Source organism: Neolamprologus brichardi, chromosome 11 (genome assembly GCF_056152115.1).
Source record: "Neolamprologus brichardi isolate AB-2024 chromosome 11, ASM5615211v1, whole genome shotgun sequence".
Classification (NCBI taxonomy): domain Eukaryota; kingdom Metazoa; phylum Chordata; class Actinopteri; order Cichliformes; family Cichlidae; genus Neolamprologus; species Neolamprologus brichardi.
In genome coordinates, this window is record NC_142114.1 from 25,877,840 (window position 1) to 25,893,825 (window position 15,986).

Sequence of the window (15,986 nt, forward strand, 5' to 3'; positions counted from 1 at the left end):
AAATTTTAAGCAATTTGGTCATCACTAGCTGTTTTTAAACCACTTTATAATTAATTATAATTAACTGGCCCATGTGTGGATTACCTCTGGCAAACCTGATCTGAGCCACCAAAGGGCCGTCATTCTTTGCACTGTGTGGGCCATGTGTAAGTTGTGTGCTGCCACGGGCCAGTTGCAGACACACTGCTGTCCCTGTGCTGGCCCAGAACAGTTTCGGCTCTGGCCCCAGATGTCAACCTGTTTACCTTAATCAAGCCATGTAATAACAACATGTGCCGAACATAATAGTGGAAAAGTAAGATGACTAAACTCTATTCAGACTGATTTTTATATAGCCCATTTTTCTACTCTCCCAGATTACACAAAGTGCTCTGTATAAAATGGCAAATTCACCCAATCGCACACTTTCTCTAAACTGAGTACTTCCTTAACTTCATTCATACACATTCACACTCATGAAATGCAAACTGGAGGAGCCAGGGATCAAACTACTAACCTTCCGATCAGCAGGTGACCTTTCGCTACCTCCTGAGCTACAGCAAATGCAGGTTTGTGAGTGTACACTTTATCCAAAACCTTGTGAGGGTTTACTCATCTTTGCATAAAGTATGCACTCACAAACCTGCATTTGAAATGTTGGCTAGCATAGCAGTATAGCATTGCAACATGGCATTTGGGTCTTCTAACTAAAATAGTAAAATAGGAACATAAACAGTGCCATCATTGCCAGACCTGGCCCACATCTGGTTGACATACAATCTGCCATGACGGCGGTCAGTCAGAAGTGCCAGCTTGATGCCGGATCCAGGCCAGACTTGTTTTCTATGAACCTGGCCCACATAAGCCAAACCACAATCGGGCCAGATGTGGCATCCCATCACATAAACAGTGTCATCTACGCCAGGCCTGGCCCATATATGGATGACATACCACTTACCATGCCAGAAGTCAGCCAGCGGTGCCGGCTTGACACCAGATCCAGCCCAGACCTGTCTGCTATGTGGGTAATTATTCTTTTTTAGTCTGTGCCCTAAACTCTGTAGATAGATTTTAAAATCAATTTAAAAATAGTTTTATTTTTAACAATAAGCTGTAGTCGAATAGCTCGTCAATACATAAAAATTGTCTTGCGTTGATTCTGGGGAATACTACAGGACATACTCCACACTCTTGGCTGAAACCCGAACCCACTGCTACATAGCAAATGTTTTAACCTTTAATATTGTGGAAATGAAAAGGCAGTGAAGCTAATTTTACTTTACTTTGCAGCAACAAAACAAGGTGCAGATCAGTACATCCTTAAAACACAAAGCATGTTTTGGGCTGTTGCTCAGGATTACTGCTGTGGAATAAAATGAGGCTCAGGCGGCCAGGATGTGACAGAACATTTTTTTCATATAATTTACATTCTCTGGAAAAGTTATTTACATAATTGCAACAAACACACACCCAAGCTGCCTGAATTTTTTTGGAATTAGAAATGCAGAGTAAAAGCGAAAGGACAAAGCAAACCATCCTTCCAGAGTTGTTTAATGATTTCATTGCTTGAAGAGAAAACATAGCAAATTCTGTAGTTCACAGACACCAATTTAAAAGACACCAACATGTTAAGTAGGTTTTTAACCTTGTACACTCTCTTTGTTATTGCTTTGATCGTGGCTGTGTATTGTTATTCCAGTTCTACTGAAGGCCTGATTGTTAAATGAATAAATGTAAAAATATATGAAGTTTGTCTTGTTTCTATAGCCTTCAGTCATCAATCAACCAAAGTTTTTAATTGGTGCCACTCACATACTCAACTCTGCTGCTCAACCCAGCAAACCTTGTTTACAGAAACCTGGAAAAGCAGGATGATTATGTTAGTTTAAATGAGTCACAATCTCAGATTCACAATAACTGTCACAATCCCCAAAGCACAGGCTGAGGAGGGGGCATTGCAGCATCTTTCACTCCAACATATTAATCAATCATAGACCCAGACAGTTTTAATTAATTTAAAAGCCTGACTCTTAGCCTTTTTCACCATAATCAGCAAACTGAGAAAACAGTTTTGTTATTTATCACCTCTTACTTAGAGACTCTCTCCGATTTCAGTTTTTACATTTTGTTTTTTTTTATCCGATTTAGTGCTCAGCTCAGATAAAATAAATTGGGGTGATTTTAACATCCATATAGATGCTGAAAGTAAAATTACAGACCAGTTGGGAATGCATTTCATTACAGTAGTGTCACGGGGATGGAATGGACTCAGACACAGACCAGCGCGTTCAGAATAAAAAGTCAATAGTTTATTTATACAGAAACACCAGATGAAGATATATAGAGTGCGAGGGATCAGGGGCTCCAGGGATGCAGGGAAGGAAGGTGTTAGAGTGAATTGTTAAATGTTGTCATTTTATGCTTGCCAACTCTGATGAAAGGAATTCCACTGCCCCCCTCCCCAGATCTCGAGGTTCTGGGTGGGGGGGCTGTAGTCCTTTATTACAGACACATCCTTGTGCTTTTTGATTTAAGCTTCCTGCGTTTACGACCCTTTGGTCAGCAGGACGACACACACACACACACACACCATCCTTTTTACCCATTCATGAGGTCTTAATGTTGTGCTGATAAGAAATTCTCATGCCTCACCTGTTGAAAATGGTGGTGTTGGAGGAATAGGCTGGAATTCAGGAAATTCAAAGATGGGTCAGTGGATTGACAGGGCACTGTGTGCTTTGAGGTGGGAGCCAAAAAGGGTGTAGTTTGTGTGTGTGAGCACCCGTGTGTACACCTGTGTGCACATCTGTGTGTGTGAGCACGCTTGTATTCAAAAGGGTTAAAGGGTTAAGTGATTATCTGATAGTGGGTGTGGGGGAGCTCTGCCCCGCAGGTCATGATGCAGGCATGAGGGAGATCCAGGTCCTAGACATCTAAAGGCCCTCCAGAGCGCGAGAGCCCAAGGAGGACCACTGGAGGGTCGGCCGCGCCACCCTCCTGGAACGGCCTGAGGAGATCCTCGTCACCCAGCAGCCGCGGCGCTAAAGCTACAAGGAGCTGCGGCAACGTGCCCGCAGGCTCTGCCAGCTGCGCCAGAGCGGACTGAGCCCCGGGACCAGAGGCTCGAGGGCCCCCCACCCTTCAGGAGGGACCTGACCAAGCCATGAGCGCCAGGCCCTGCCAAGCAGCCACTGCAAGTGCGCCAGCCACCAGCAGGGGGTGTGGTGGCTGGCTCAACGTGGAGACAAACAGAAATGAACACTGTCTTCTTGTGTTTTTCACTTGTTAAATATCAGTGTGGGATTTATTTTCAAGATAGACATCCAACATTTCAGTATAGAGTCATTTGGATTACTGAGCGTATTGCTGCTGCCACTGGGAATAAGAAGCTCAGTCACACAGGGAAGGTACAGATACTGAAACTACTACAACGAAATAACCTGAAAAGAACTAAAACCATGAATAACAATAATCAAGAAATATAAATAAAACACAAAACACACCCAGGACCATGACAGCTTAATGCCTAAAGCATATAAACTTAGCACAAAAAGTGAGGAAATTCATTTTGTTTGCTTATTTCTTTGTTGTTCATCTTGGCCATAAAACTTATACTGTTGGAAAACTTATTTTCCCTCTGTATGGTGCCATATTTGGAAGTACAATGCATGCAGGTATGTGTCCAGAGGGTATTTGTGGATTGGTACTACCATTATATCTGGCAATATTAAGGGTCAGGTTAAAGCTTTGACATTGACTTTTCCTTTAAATGGAGAAGAATAATTTGCATTACTTAGTCCAGATTTCCACAGGCTTTGCATACTGAGGAAGAATCATTTGCGCATACAGGTAAATGTGTCAACCACAACCACCTCTTTCTGATAAACCACGTGTGGTTACCACATGCAAAACCCTTGTCAATATCACATTTAGGTCCAAAGACTGAATCAGTTCTAGCATAGTAACAACTGCAGTGCAAACTGCAGAAATTTAGGACACATTTGCTCGTAAATGTAATTTTGGGACAGATCATGAAGCAGTTAACATTAGGTAAGATTCTTCCATTATCTTCTTTCATGTCATGTCATGTTTACATTACTTTTTGATAGATAGATAGTTGACTGGCAACCCTTTCCAGGGTGTACCCCTAGGAAAGCTTGGATATTATTTAAGGCAGAACGTAAAGGTTCTGCTTTAAAGGATCTTGATTATTTAAAATATGAGGAAATAAATGTTCTTACATTATTCTTATGAATGTCTTTACAGTCTTGGAAACACACCTGATTCTACTTGCAGGTCAGTGAACTCCCAGTATTTCTGAAAGCCCTGTGACATATCATTTTCTCCTCGGGTAGTATCTCCCACAGCAAATCCCTGTCACCTTCTCAAATGATAAAATTTACTATTAGTTGTTGTCTTAATTTCAGAATTAAGTAACATTAAGTGTTATGCTGGCGTAAAATTATGACCTTTCTTCCACAGGGATGTGTTTTCTACCTTTGTATCCCTACCAGATCCATAACTTCTTATTCTATAATCCAAAAACATGGTATGAGGCACAAAGCTACTGCAGAGAGAACTGCATTGACATGCTCACCTTTGACAACATGAAAAAGATAGAATCAATTCTTAATTTTGTTGAGAACAAATACAATGAAGCTGTGTGGTTTGGGCTTTGGAAAGGCCAGACTCAGAGATGGCACTGGTCTATGCCAAGTAACGATTTCTACAATTATTTGCCTTGGGGCTCCAACACAAATTACAACTGTGGTACATATGAAAATGGGAGATTGTCTTCAGACCGTTGTCATTACGCCAAATATTTTATATGCTTTGACGGTAAGAGAGTACCACAGCTACAATATACCAATATACAAATTAAGTATATTAAGTTTGTTTGCTTTTCTTTAATTATCCTTTTTTTTTATCAGGAAAGAAAAAAGGTGCTGCGCAGTATATTCTCAGTTCAGCAACAATGGGTTGGAGTGAGGCTCAGAACTACTGCAGAACCAACCACACAGACCTGACCAGTGTGAGGAATGATGCAGAGCATCAGATAATTCAGAGTCTAGCTAATGGTATGGATGTTTGGATTGGACTCTTCAAAGACCCCTGGGAGTGGTCTGACCAGAGTAACTCCTCACTGAGATACTGGCCAGTAGAGCAGAAAATTTGGAATGAAGAAACTGAACGCTGCGGTGCTTTGTTGAAGAATGAATCTGGTAAATGGGGGCAACTGCCATGTTCTAACAAATACCCATTCTTCTGTGCCTGTAAGGCCAAAGGTAGGTACTTAATTTACAGCATCTCTTGTTGTTTTTACTGTGCAAATATCTGAACTAAACACACAGAAATGATGAATGAACAATTTTCTGCTTATATGTTCCTTTCCACTTATAATAGAAACCATAGTCAAAGTGATTAAAGTGAGAATCAGCCTGCAAGACTCTGGGCTGGATCTAAATAACTCTACCATACAAGAGAACATCTTGAAGCAAGTAAGTCTTACAGATCTTTGATCTAAGTGTTTTGCCTCCTACAGTCTGCTCAGAGAATAAGAAAATACAGTATTAATGACCTACTTAAACATGTTGTCCAGTCCTTTGGCTGCAGCTCGGGTGGTAGAACAGCTACTACCTGCAAGGTAGATGGTTCAATCCCAGGCTCCTCCAGTCTGCATGCCAAATATCCTTGGGCAAGAGACTAACCCTATGTTGCTCTCCAATGCATCCATCTGAGTATGAATGTCAGATACTAAGCACTTAACAAAATGTGATTGGGTGAATGAATTAGTTGAATATAGCGCTTTGAGTGCTCAGATAGAGTAGAAAAGTGCTATATAAGATCCAGTCCATTTACCATAGCACTCACTTCTTTAATGATAATTTACTTGCTGTTGTTGTTGTTTGGTAACATGGCAAGTTAAATAGTTGATCACAGAAAATTTGGACATGTGATGTATCTACAAGATCTGAAGATCACATTATGTGCTTTTTGTTGTTCTGTTAGAACATTTTGTGTAAGATGTCAGATCTAAATGATCCTATAAACAGCTCTTGTTTTTTTTCTGTTTTCTAGCTAATGGCTGCAACTGGAGCTAACATAAGTCTGAAGTGGAGAAAGCAATCCAGTGGAAAGGTTTTCATCAAAGAGATTCCCTAAAGTGGCTGAGCGCTTAACACCAGTTTTCTTATTTATTGATTGGTTTGATTTGATGATTTGATGTTTTGCCAAACATATACCAGTATGCTAAATCCAACAGCACAGAGGCAGTGTAGAAGCATAACCTACGAGTATAAAACAAATAATCCAAACTGACACTTTTTCCAGGTTTAATAAATAAATATAGGCAACTATCTTACAAGCACCAAAATTAGATCTGTTTGACACTGTCTGAACAGCAAAACATTTCCGGATTTTTATTTATATAAAAAAAATATATATTTATATATTATTTATTTTTATATATATATATATATATATATATATATATATATATATATATATATACATTCCTAACTTGGACTGACATTACAGAATGAAATGTCATTCATTTCATCTTCTCCTAATTTACATAATCCACACAGGTATCCATGTCTGCCAACTTCACAGAGAAGTGCAAGGATCCCGGTTTGGAACTCTGCAATTACACAACTCATGTTGCTGATAAGAATTCCTGATAAGTTTGCAATAACATACCGTTCAGCACTGTAGTTTTGCTTAATTTGAATATATATTTGTAATTTTGGCTTTCATGATATTTTAACGATTCGTCTTAAAATTTAGCAAGTATCTTTCTTTTTATTGTGTTCAAAATGAGTGTGCAGCACTTTTGCTTCCTCAAAAACAGTATAGCCTACAAAGAATTATTATTTATGTATTTATTGATTATGTTCAGCTTAATTAACATCTTATAGTTAGATTATATTTTTATCGTATTTATCCAAGAATTAACTTTTTCTTAGGAGTCAATCAAGCATCTAATAAGAGTTTATTTTGTCTCCATGTAAACACCCACCAAGCAAGTTCTGTGTAGAATCTGCTGTTGTGGAGATCAGAGAAATATTTTACTGCTATTGTTTATGGTAATCATCATTATCATTGCATTAATAACATAATCTACAGCATTGATATTGTATTCAGATGTTTAAACATATTGGCACCCAATTAGCCTTTATTAAAGGTGCAGTTATAACCACTTTAAACTGTTGAGTTAAATCTATAATCTTAAATGCTTTGGAATGCTTTTCATAATCTTAAATGTTTATATGTAGATTACATTGCATTATAAAAGAAAAATGTGAAGAAGAATGTGTGCCTGATGTTCCAGACGATAAGCAAGCGTCCGGCAGCGGCAGGAAGACACCTGGCATGGAGACGAGGCGATGTTGCTTTTTCAAACTGTGTTAAAAGTCATTGTGGTTTTGAAACGTATGCATGTGATGACGCATGAGGAGGCGTCATAAATTTCCCTGATGATATAAAAACAACTGATTGTGTATTGTTAGAGAGAGATCGATGCTGTCTGCGTATACGGTGTTCATCTCCCACACGTGTGTTCATTAAAATCATCGTTTGACTTAACCCGGCCGGACCAGTGTTGTTATTTTGGATTTCCTCCTATATCCCTCCTCAATATTTGAACCCTTAACACTGTTTTACATCCTTTACATTACCCACACCCTGTATCACACACATGCACGATAAAGCTGAAATTAAAACATCCAAGATCTTTTCCTACAGTTTGCTTTCCCAGTCAAATTTAACCATCTGCATTTTCAGTTTCACAGTCCCTCAGAGTCTTAGAATAATAATAATAAGAGTAAATCCTAACTATGTGAACTGATATGTATATTAAAATGTAAAATCTTTAAAAGCCAATGCCCTTTTTTCTTCCTTGATTACCTTTAATATTACCTTAAAAAACAGAATAAAACAGCTTTCCACTGGAACCTATTTGTGAAAGCTGGCATGTAATTTATTGTATTTATTTTATCTCTCATTTTATTCTTGTATACCGTGGCACATTTTTATGTTTATTTTATTTTGTTAATTTATGCGCCTGAATGACAATGAAACCTTGAACCTACTGTTCAGCATTTGTTTTAAGTCAGTGTTTTTGACCACAAGTTGATGAATCCTTCTAAATTTATTTCAGCCTAGCATATTTGCCATTAACATGACTGTGGCTGAAAACTAAAATGCCTACAGATTTTGACTTTCTTAAAAAGCTTTCGCATCACAAGTTCATACACCATAAACTTCACTACATCAGTAAACACATACATAATAAATTAAAAATTTAATTCAAATTTAAAAAAGAACACACACATCGGTCTCCTGTCTTTAGTATCTTTATTCTTATTATTTTGTGAAAGATCATCAAAAAAACGCATTAATTTGAACTGTGGCTGATCTAAGTGGGTTGGAGAATTTAACATCATAGACAAAAAACTCTGCCTCAGCACTTGTTTATGACCTCTAAAATAGCCTATTAAATCTTTACCAAAGAAATAAGCAAGTCTCTCAGGACTTCCTGAAAAAGAGCTAGGATGTGCCAAGATTTCTCCTGAAGCTCTTTGCATGCTGATGTCACAAACCTAAATCCAGACGGGAGACTTTGCATATAGTTCAATCTCTTCAGTGGAAATTACATGTATTTACTTTCATTCCAGTCGTCTAGCTCTACTTGCCTAAATATGATCATGAGATTTTAAGACAATATTATTTAATGATCAACAAAATACATATAAAGTGAAATGCAAAGAGAATTCTAATCAAACAGACCAATTCACGTATGTGACTTGGGACCCGGTGTCAATTAAACACCGACACTGAACTTGATCTAACCATGCTAAACCATCGCAAGGCTCCCCAATTAGGCCCTGGGGAAACTGGGAAGGCACCGTTGGAGCTGGGGTTTCGTACATGCACTGGCTTGAAGGCTTGGAACTACTCTGACCATCAGCTCCTGCTCGTTCCACAGCAAGAGAGCTCCTACTGGTTTAAAGGCAAGTTGGACTGTGGACTATTCTGTCGTTGAGCCATTGAACACTGGCTTTGCCCAGCACTGTGCCTTTCACACAATTTCTTTTGCACTAATATACTAATATAATAAATAACAAAGAATTTCAAAAAATTACTAAGGCTATCCCTCAAAACATTCTATGTACAGCATATAATCTTTTTCAAAACCCTGACTATAGATCCCCTGACCTCCCTGAACTCTTGGTAAATGGGCATAACATTACAGCTAACAGTCTAAAAAACTCCCAAATTAGGGAATTATTTACTAATGGTTTTTTCCCCTATAGATCCAATCTAAATTCCATCTCACATCTGTTCTTCGGTGATCAAAAGAAAGAGATCAGAAACAATTACCTAAAACTTCCCATTCCTCCCAAAGCTAAGGAGGTCCACTACAAAATCCTTTCTGGTATTTACCCTTCCAAAGAATTTCTCAGACGTCGCTTTGCTATTGATAATAATTCTTGCTCTTTTTGTGATGGGGATATTGAATCAACAGAACATTTATTTTATAAACATTTATTTTATTTTATCTTCCCAAAGATTCCAAATTTACTTGAATTTTCTAAAAATGATATTATCTTTGGTTCTCTAAGAAAAGAAAAGAAGCTTGAAAATGTTCTAAATGTAATAATTATTATCGGCAAATTCTTCATTCACAAATGTCGTTTTCTGAAAACAAAGCCGTCCTTTTTTACTTTTCACAAAGAACTCTGCCTCTTCCTCTCATCTGTTAAATTTATGGACAAAAAACAAGCTCTGGTTCTGAATCATATGATTATTGAATTAGATCTGCTAGAAAACCCCTAAGGTATAACGTCTTTTTTGTTTGTTTGTTTGCTTTGATTCTGTTTGGGGTTTTGTTTTTATTTATTTATTTGTTGTTGTTTGTACTTCCTGTTCATTATCTATCTTCTATATGTTGGAATTCAGTCTGTTCTGATACTATTTCATGTTGGGAAAATAGAATCTTTGTAGAGATTGCCATAATTGTTGTACATTTCTGTGCAATTAAAAAAAAAAAACTTTCTAGACTTCCGTGGAACTCATCAGTTTTTTAAAGGGGGGTTATCTCTTGCACTTCACTGTTGTGACAGATGATGAGAAAATGTGACATTATATCTAATCCTCATATTTCTTAGATTTTTTTGTTGCGTCGTTCTAAAAAGTCCAAAAGTCCAGACGGTGGATTAAACGTTGACGTATTTTTGACTGTGACACATATCCTCCCTACTAGGGGTTGGCAGTGGTACATTCCAGATGACAGCTTGTTCTGAGCTAGCCTTCATGCCTGAGCATCAGCATACTGTCGGAGCCACGGACAGTGTAGAGTTATTTGAAAACTCGGTGGTTTATTTGTGCCATTATAGTGTCGTTTGAAGCTAATATTGGCCAGAATGTCTGCTTTAAAGAAAGGAGACTTGTCACCAAGTGAAAAGGAGTTGTTTGAGGTTATTACTGCAGGTAAGCCGGCTAACGCTAATCCCTGAAAACACAATGCAGCAGTTAGCTCTTGTTAGCTCTTTTGAGAAATTGTGACTGAATTAAATAACTGAACCGCAGTTAAAGCCGTGATGCATGTTTGCTGCTCCTTTATTAGTAGCAGTTGACTTTAAAATTAGCTGTGTCAAAGCTTGTGAATAGCTGATGTTAGCTCAAAGCTAATCATTCAGGCTAAAATGTAGTCCCACCTCACTAATGCCAACTTGCAGGATAACATGAGTTTTAAACGTAATCTAAGTGGACCGAACTACATGGAAGATTAGAATGATTATGCAGTGTATAAGTTGGACTATGGCAGACTAATTTAGAAAAAAATCTTAATTTAATATAGTTTAGTAGCTGTAAATCGTAGTGTTGTGTGTACTGAAATAATACTGAGGGTTTTTTGTCTTTAGGAAACGTTCAAGAGGCCTCAAGGTTGCTGGGCTGTAAGGATGTTCGAGTCAACTGTTTGGATGAGGTAAAAGAGTGTGTCTGATCGCAATATCGAGAAAACAAAACATGCACATGTAACAAAGCACGTTATCTGTCTCGTCTCTTTTACGTATTTCATCGAATGTTGACTTGCAATGATAATTTTTAGTTACGTTTAATTTATATTAACAGCGTATGCACTAATAATTCTTTTTTGAGTACAAATACTAAATCTGGTGTCATAAATTGACAACTTACTGGACATGTTTCAAAAGCTCCTCTCTACCTCGTTTACAAGGGTTAGGGGGGTGGGGACATCGATTTAGATTATTTCTTGTGTCTTATCCTTGTCACAAAAATCGCATTCATCTCTAATTACGATATAATCATCAGGCCAAAAGGTTCAAATGGTAAAATAATAACTACATCTAAGACACCATCTGTGGTTTCTTCTAAAAAGTAAGTCTTTTCATTTCAGGACTGCAGTGTATTTGTGGAGCACACATGATGAGCTATTTAAGACAAGGTCAAACACATGTGTTGCTGAATAAAAGGACAAATTATAAGTCACCACTCTGAAGGACTTTAGAGGACGTTTGTCCTGTCCACCTGTCAGAAGCAGATGGTTGTAGTTTGATGTTTTTTAACTTTACTGTACCTGTAGTCGATGGTGAAGGTAAGTGCAGACGGATAATAAAAACAAGCATTTTAACTGTTTAGAAGCAATTGTAGTAACCGTTTTTGTTTTTTTTTTATCTATTAGTGTTGAATTTTTTTCTGTAAATATTTCCTTATTTTTAACTTTTTTTGTCTTATCCACAGTATGGGATGACTCCTCTCATGCACGCCGCTTACAAGGGAAAAGCAGACATGTGCAAGTTGTTGCTTCAACACGGTGCAGATGTGAATTGTAATGAGCATGAGCATGGATACACAGCGCTGATGTTTGCTGGCCTGTCAGGTAAAACTTGTGTGTGCGTGTTGGTTTTAATCGTTCCAGCAGCATCACTGAAGAATCAGTTGTTTCTTTATTAAGTGTTGTGACTTTCCTTCTTTTGTGCCTGCAGGAAAGACCGATATCACATGGATGATGCTGGACGCAGGGGCAGAAACAGACGTAGTTAACTCTGTCGGAAGGACTGCTGCACAGATGGCAGCTTTTGTTGGTACGTTTGGAGTAACGGTTAGCTTTTAGGTCTCAGTGGTCTACACACAAAGACAAAAAGACAGAGACAAAACCTTTTTAGTCAGATTTTTTTTTCTTCTTTTTGCATGGAAGAAAAAAAACTAGAGATTGGCATTAGCTTCAGTTTTTTATGTATTTCTTTTTCTTAACATCCCATACCTACCTACTTGACCTACATTAGATACAAATTATTGGAACTGACTGATCTTGGGTATGATCACTTTTTTTTTGACTATATCACTTCATTTTTTGCTAGCTGATACATCCCACCATCCGTGCCCTCCATACACACTGAAGAAATCTTATAATTGCCTTTAGTATTTCCGTTTGACTGGTCATTTGTTGTACATGTGCTAAAACAAATGAACAAACTAATTTGTTCTCTCTTTAGGGCAACATGATTGTGTCACAGTGATCAACAACTTCTTCTCCCGTGCCAGACTGGATTACTACACTAAGCCTCAGGGTTTGGAGAAGGAACCCAAGCTACCACCCAAACTTGCTGGACCTTTGCATAAGGTCATCATGAGCACCAACCTGAACCCTGTCAAGGTAAAGATTCCCTGGTTTCTAAAAGGTCATGATATAAAAATATGTAATTGATGCAGCTATTGTTATTACCCACTGATACAGATTAAAGTGCTGTTGCAGTCTTTTATTTATTAATTTGCAAATATTACTCTGATTTCTTCTGGTTATGGGCATTGTGCAGCAAACTTTCAAATACATTTTGTCACAGAGCAATGGGGTATAGTTAAAAACAGCCAGATACTGGTTTAGCTCTGATTGACTGATCAACAGCAGGGATGTCCTGTGGTGCACTTGGAGCTATGAACGGAACTGAAAACAGATTTTTACATCACAAATTATGAGCAAAGACATTAAATATAAACTGCATTTCTTTTACTAAGAAGAATCTCGGTGTTTGGTTTGTTTTCCAGATGGTGATGCTGGTGAAGGAGAATCCTTTACTGGCGGAGGTGGAGGCGCTGGACAAATGTCGCCGTGTGATGGAGCTTATCTGTGAGAAGTGCATCAAGCAGCAGGACATGAACGAGGTGTTGGCCATGAAGATGCACTACATCAGCTGTGTGCTGGGAAAATGTGCCTCCTTCCTCAAAGACCGTGAGGACAAGCTAGACGGTCTCCTTAAGAGGTGTGTGATCTAAAAATGATCTTTGTTCCAAAATGCAGTGAATTTTATTATTATTTTAAGTTATTTTTGAGATGACATCCACTGTACAGTTATAAATACCTCTAATCCTTGTTTTCCAGCTTGCTGAAGGGTCGGGACTCTGATGGTTTTCCCGTGTATCAAGAGAAGTTTATCAGAGAATGCATTCGCAAATTCCCATATTGTGATGCTACTCTGCTGCAGCAGCTGGTGCGGAGTATCGCTCCTGTAGAGATTGTGAGTTTGCAAATCCAACTCACTGGAAAGCTAAATGGATCAAAAGGCTAAATTAAGCGATGTGTGTCTTTTCATGAAAAAGAAAAAAGAAAAAGTCTGAACTTTGTTTTGAATAGGTTTCATTCAAGCTTAATGTATTTTGTAATTAGCTATGTGTGGTGGTTGATTTGTCTTTTTTTTCCTTTCTAACATCATTGCAGGGTAACGACCCCACAGCTCTGTCAGTGCTGACTCAGGCCATCACCGGTCAGGTCGGCTTCATGGACGCAGAGTTCTGCACGACCTGTGGAGAGAAGGGAGCCGAGAAGAGATGCTCCATCTGTAAAATGGTGAGCGCCAGAGCTACAACAGATTGCCGGTTTTACCTCGACAATGAAGCCTGTTGTTGTTTCTTTGTTTTAATTTGATGTGAAATTTTTAACTATGACCTTTACTGAGAGTCCTTTCTTTAACTGACTGCTTGGATTGTTTACCTTTTTTGACATAAACGGTGTACAAATAAAGTTGTTGTTTTTCTTTCTCACCAGGTGATCTACTGTGGCCAAGCTTGCCAAAAGATGCACTGGTTCACCCACAAGAAAGTTTGCAAGAAGCTCCAAGAGCAGAGAGAGAAACAAGAAGCAGAGGCAGCCAAACTGAGGATGCAACAGAACAAAGGTATTTTCTCCATCAGAGAGTTAAAATAAGTCACACAAAATAGTAACACAAACATTTGTTTGTTAAATGTTAAATGTTACAAAATGTGTGTAATGACAGTGTTCTAGTAAAGTAGCATCAGTTCCATTTTAAGGTCATTTTAACATCAATATCTGACTTTTTACTTAAAATCGTCTGCTTCAGGATCAGTGTGAATAGAGTCATTATGTTTCAATTTTTTTTTTAATTATTATTTTCTGCTTATGGATTTACAAAAAAAATATTTTCAAATTTTAAAAAAAATTATGCTTTCTTTTTTTTTTTTTTTTTTTTTTTTTTTTTTTTTTTTTTTTTTTACCTGCCTAAAAAAAGAAAATTTTAAAAAGGGAGGCATACAAAATAATATCACTAATTAAGAGCTCATTTGAATTTTCTCCCATATTTAAATAAACTCACAGTAAAAGCATGCTGTGAAAGACCTTATATTAAAATATGATCAGTTTAATATAGAACTTTAACTGACGGTCATCAAGAGTTGATCAGGGATAAAACACAGAGCTGCATGTGATTAAAATAGGTTTGAATGACTTGTCTTGTTTGTCTTTCAGAGGAGAGTAAAGCTGTGCAGGATGCCACAGACTCCATGCAGGAGCTTTCAGTAGACACTAGCAGTGAGGTCACCCCTTCAAACACTGCAGCAGAAACAGAAACATCAGACCCTGAAAGCACCCCAGCTGCTGGCAACTGATGAACATCTGACAGTTGAAGACAATGACCATCTTCTCTAGGGTCTATCCACACACCACAGAGAGCAAACTGGCCATAAGAATAAACGCCAGATAAAGACTCGAAGAAGGACTCATATTTATTTACAATCTAAGACTCTCACCATAACGGCAAGACACATCCGAGGAATGCCGCAGTCTTTGTGTCCTTTTTCTAAGTTAACTTTTCATATGGAATTGTTATAATATCTGAATGTGAACACTGCATAGGCTAAAGTGTTTTTGGTAGACGTCACTGGGAGGGATTCGTAATGGCTCACATCCATTATGGAAAGCAATTCTGCCTTAAACTGTAGCAAACTGTGTGGGAATGAAGTAGCCAATCAGAGTTGTTGTTTCTTTGCAGTTATTTGATGTATTTCTGGGACGTCTTTTGTACTGAAAACATTACAGGAGCTGTGAGTGAAAGGCATGGCTGAAAAATGTTGACCAAAAATGTATATTTTTAAATATAAATGACATCAGTTTATTTTTCGTGAATGATGAGATGTGACTTTAATTCTCAGGATTTTCCAAATTCCGACTAAATGGAAACATTTACTCCAGCATCCACTGTTGAACAAGGACATCATGTCAGGACGGCAAGTGTCAGTTTGTCTTGAAAGATCTCACTGTTGTAGTTTTGATGTTCTTTCATTTGTTGTGCACCATGAATTATTAGAGTCAAAATATCAAGTTCAATAAGGCTGTGATTGTTCTGAGAGTTGGTGACTTCAAATACATTAAACAGAGACCAACTTCACTGAAATATGCTGTAGATTTTCATTTTTTAAGTGTATTTATTTATGTTTGTACACTCACTCCTGAAATTATAAGGGTGTGTTTAGTGCAATCGATAGCATGTAAATCCTGTGAAACTCACTTGACCCTTTACTTTTTTTGCGCATTACTTTTGTGTTTCCAGCTGTGCTCGATATGCCCTATTGATTTGTTTCGAGTCTTCCTGAGGGCTTGACAAACATATTCAGCATAGCTTTCCTTTATTGTTCAAAATGCCAATTAACAATTTAAACTTTTACCTATAAACATTAAAAGTTACCAAGAT

The 15,986-nt window shown here is 37.9% G+C and overlaps 2 protein-coding genes across 2 annotated transcripts; both read left to right on the top strand.

Moving 5' to 3' along the window:
* Positions 1–4,010: 4,010 nt before the first annotated feature.
* Positions 4,011–6,141, top strand: LOC118454239 (C-type mannose receptor 2-like). The gene is made up of 6 exons (XM_087847832.1): positions 4,011–4,029; positions 4,246–4,275; positions 4,462–4,818; positions 4,911–5,264; positions 5,383–5,477; positions 6,058–6,141. Exons 1-6 carry the CDS (start codon positions 4,011–4,013, stop codon positions 6,139–6,141), a joined length of 939 nt encoding a protein of 312 aa, XP_087703958.1.
* A 4,138-nt stretch (positions 6,142–10,279) lies between these two features.
* Positions 10,280–15,689, top strand: ankmy2a (ankyrin repeat and MYND domain containing 2a). Its single transcript, XM_006791820.3, has 10 exons — positions 10,280–10,470; positions 10,905–10,969; positions 11,746–11,884; positions 11,991–12,089; positions 12,501–12,661; positions 13,051–13,265; positions 13,385–13,520; positions 13,721–13,849; positions 14,048–14,177; positions 14,765–15,689. The coding sequence occupies exons 1-10, from the start codon at positions 10,404–10,406 to the stop codon at positions 14,902–14,904; spliced, it is 1,281 nt and encodes a 426-aa protein (XP_006791883.1). The 5' UTR covers positions 10,280–10,403; the 3' UTR covers positions 14,905–15,689.
* The last annotated feature ends 297 nt before the right edge of the window (positions 15,690–15,986 follow it).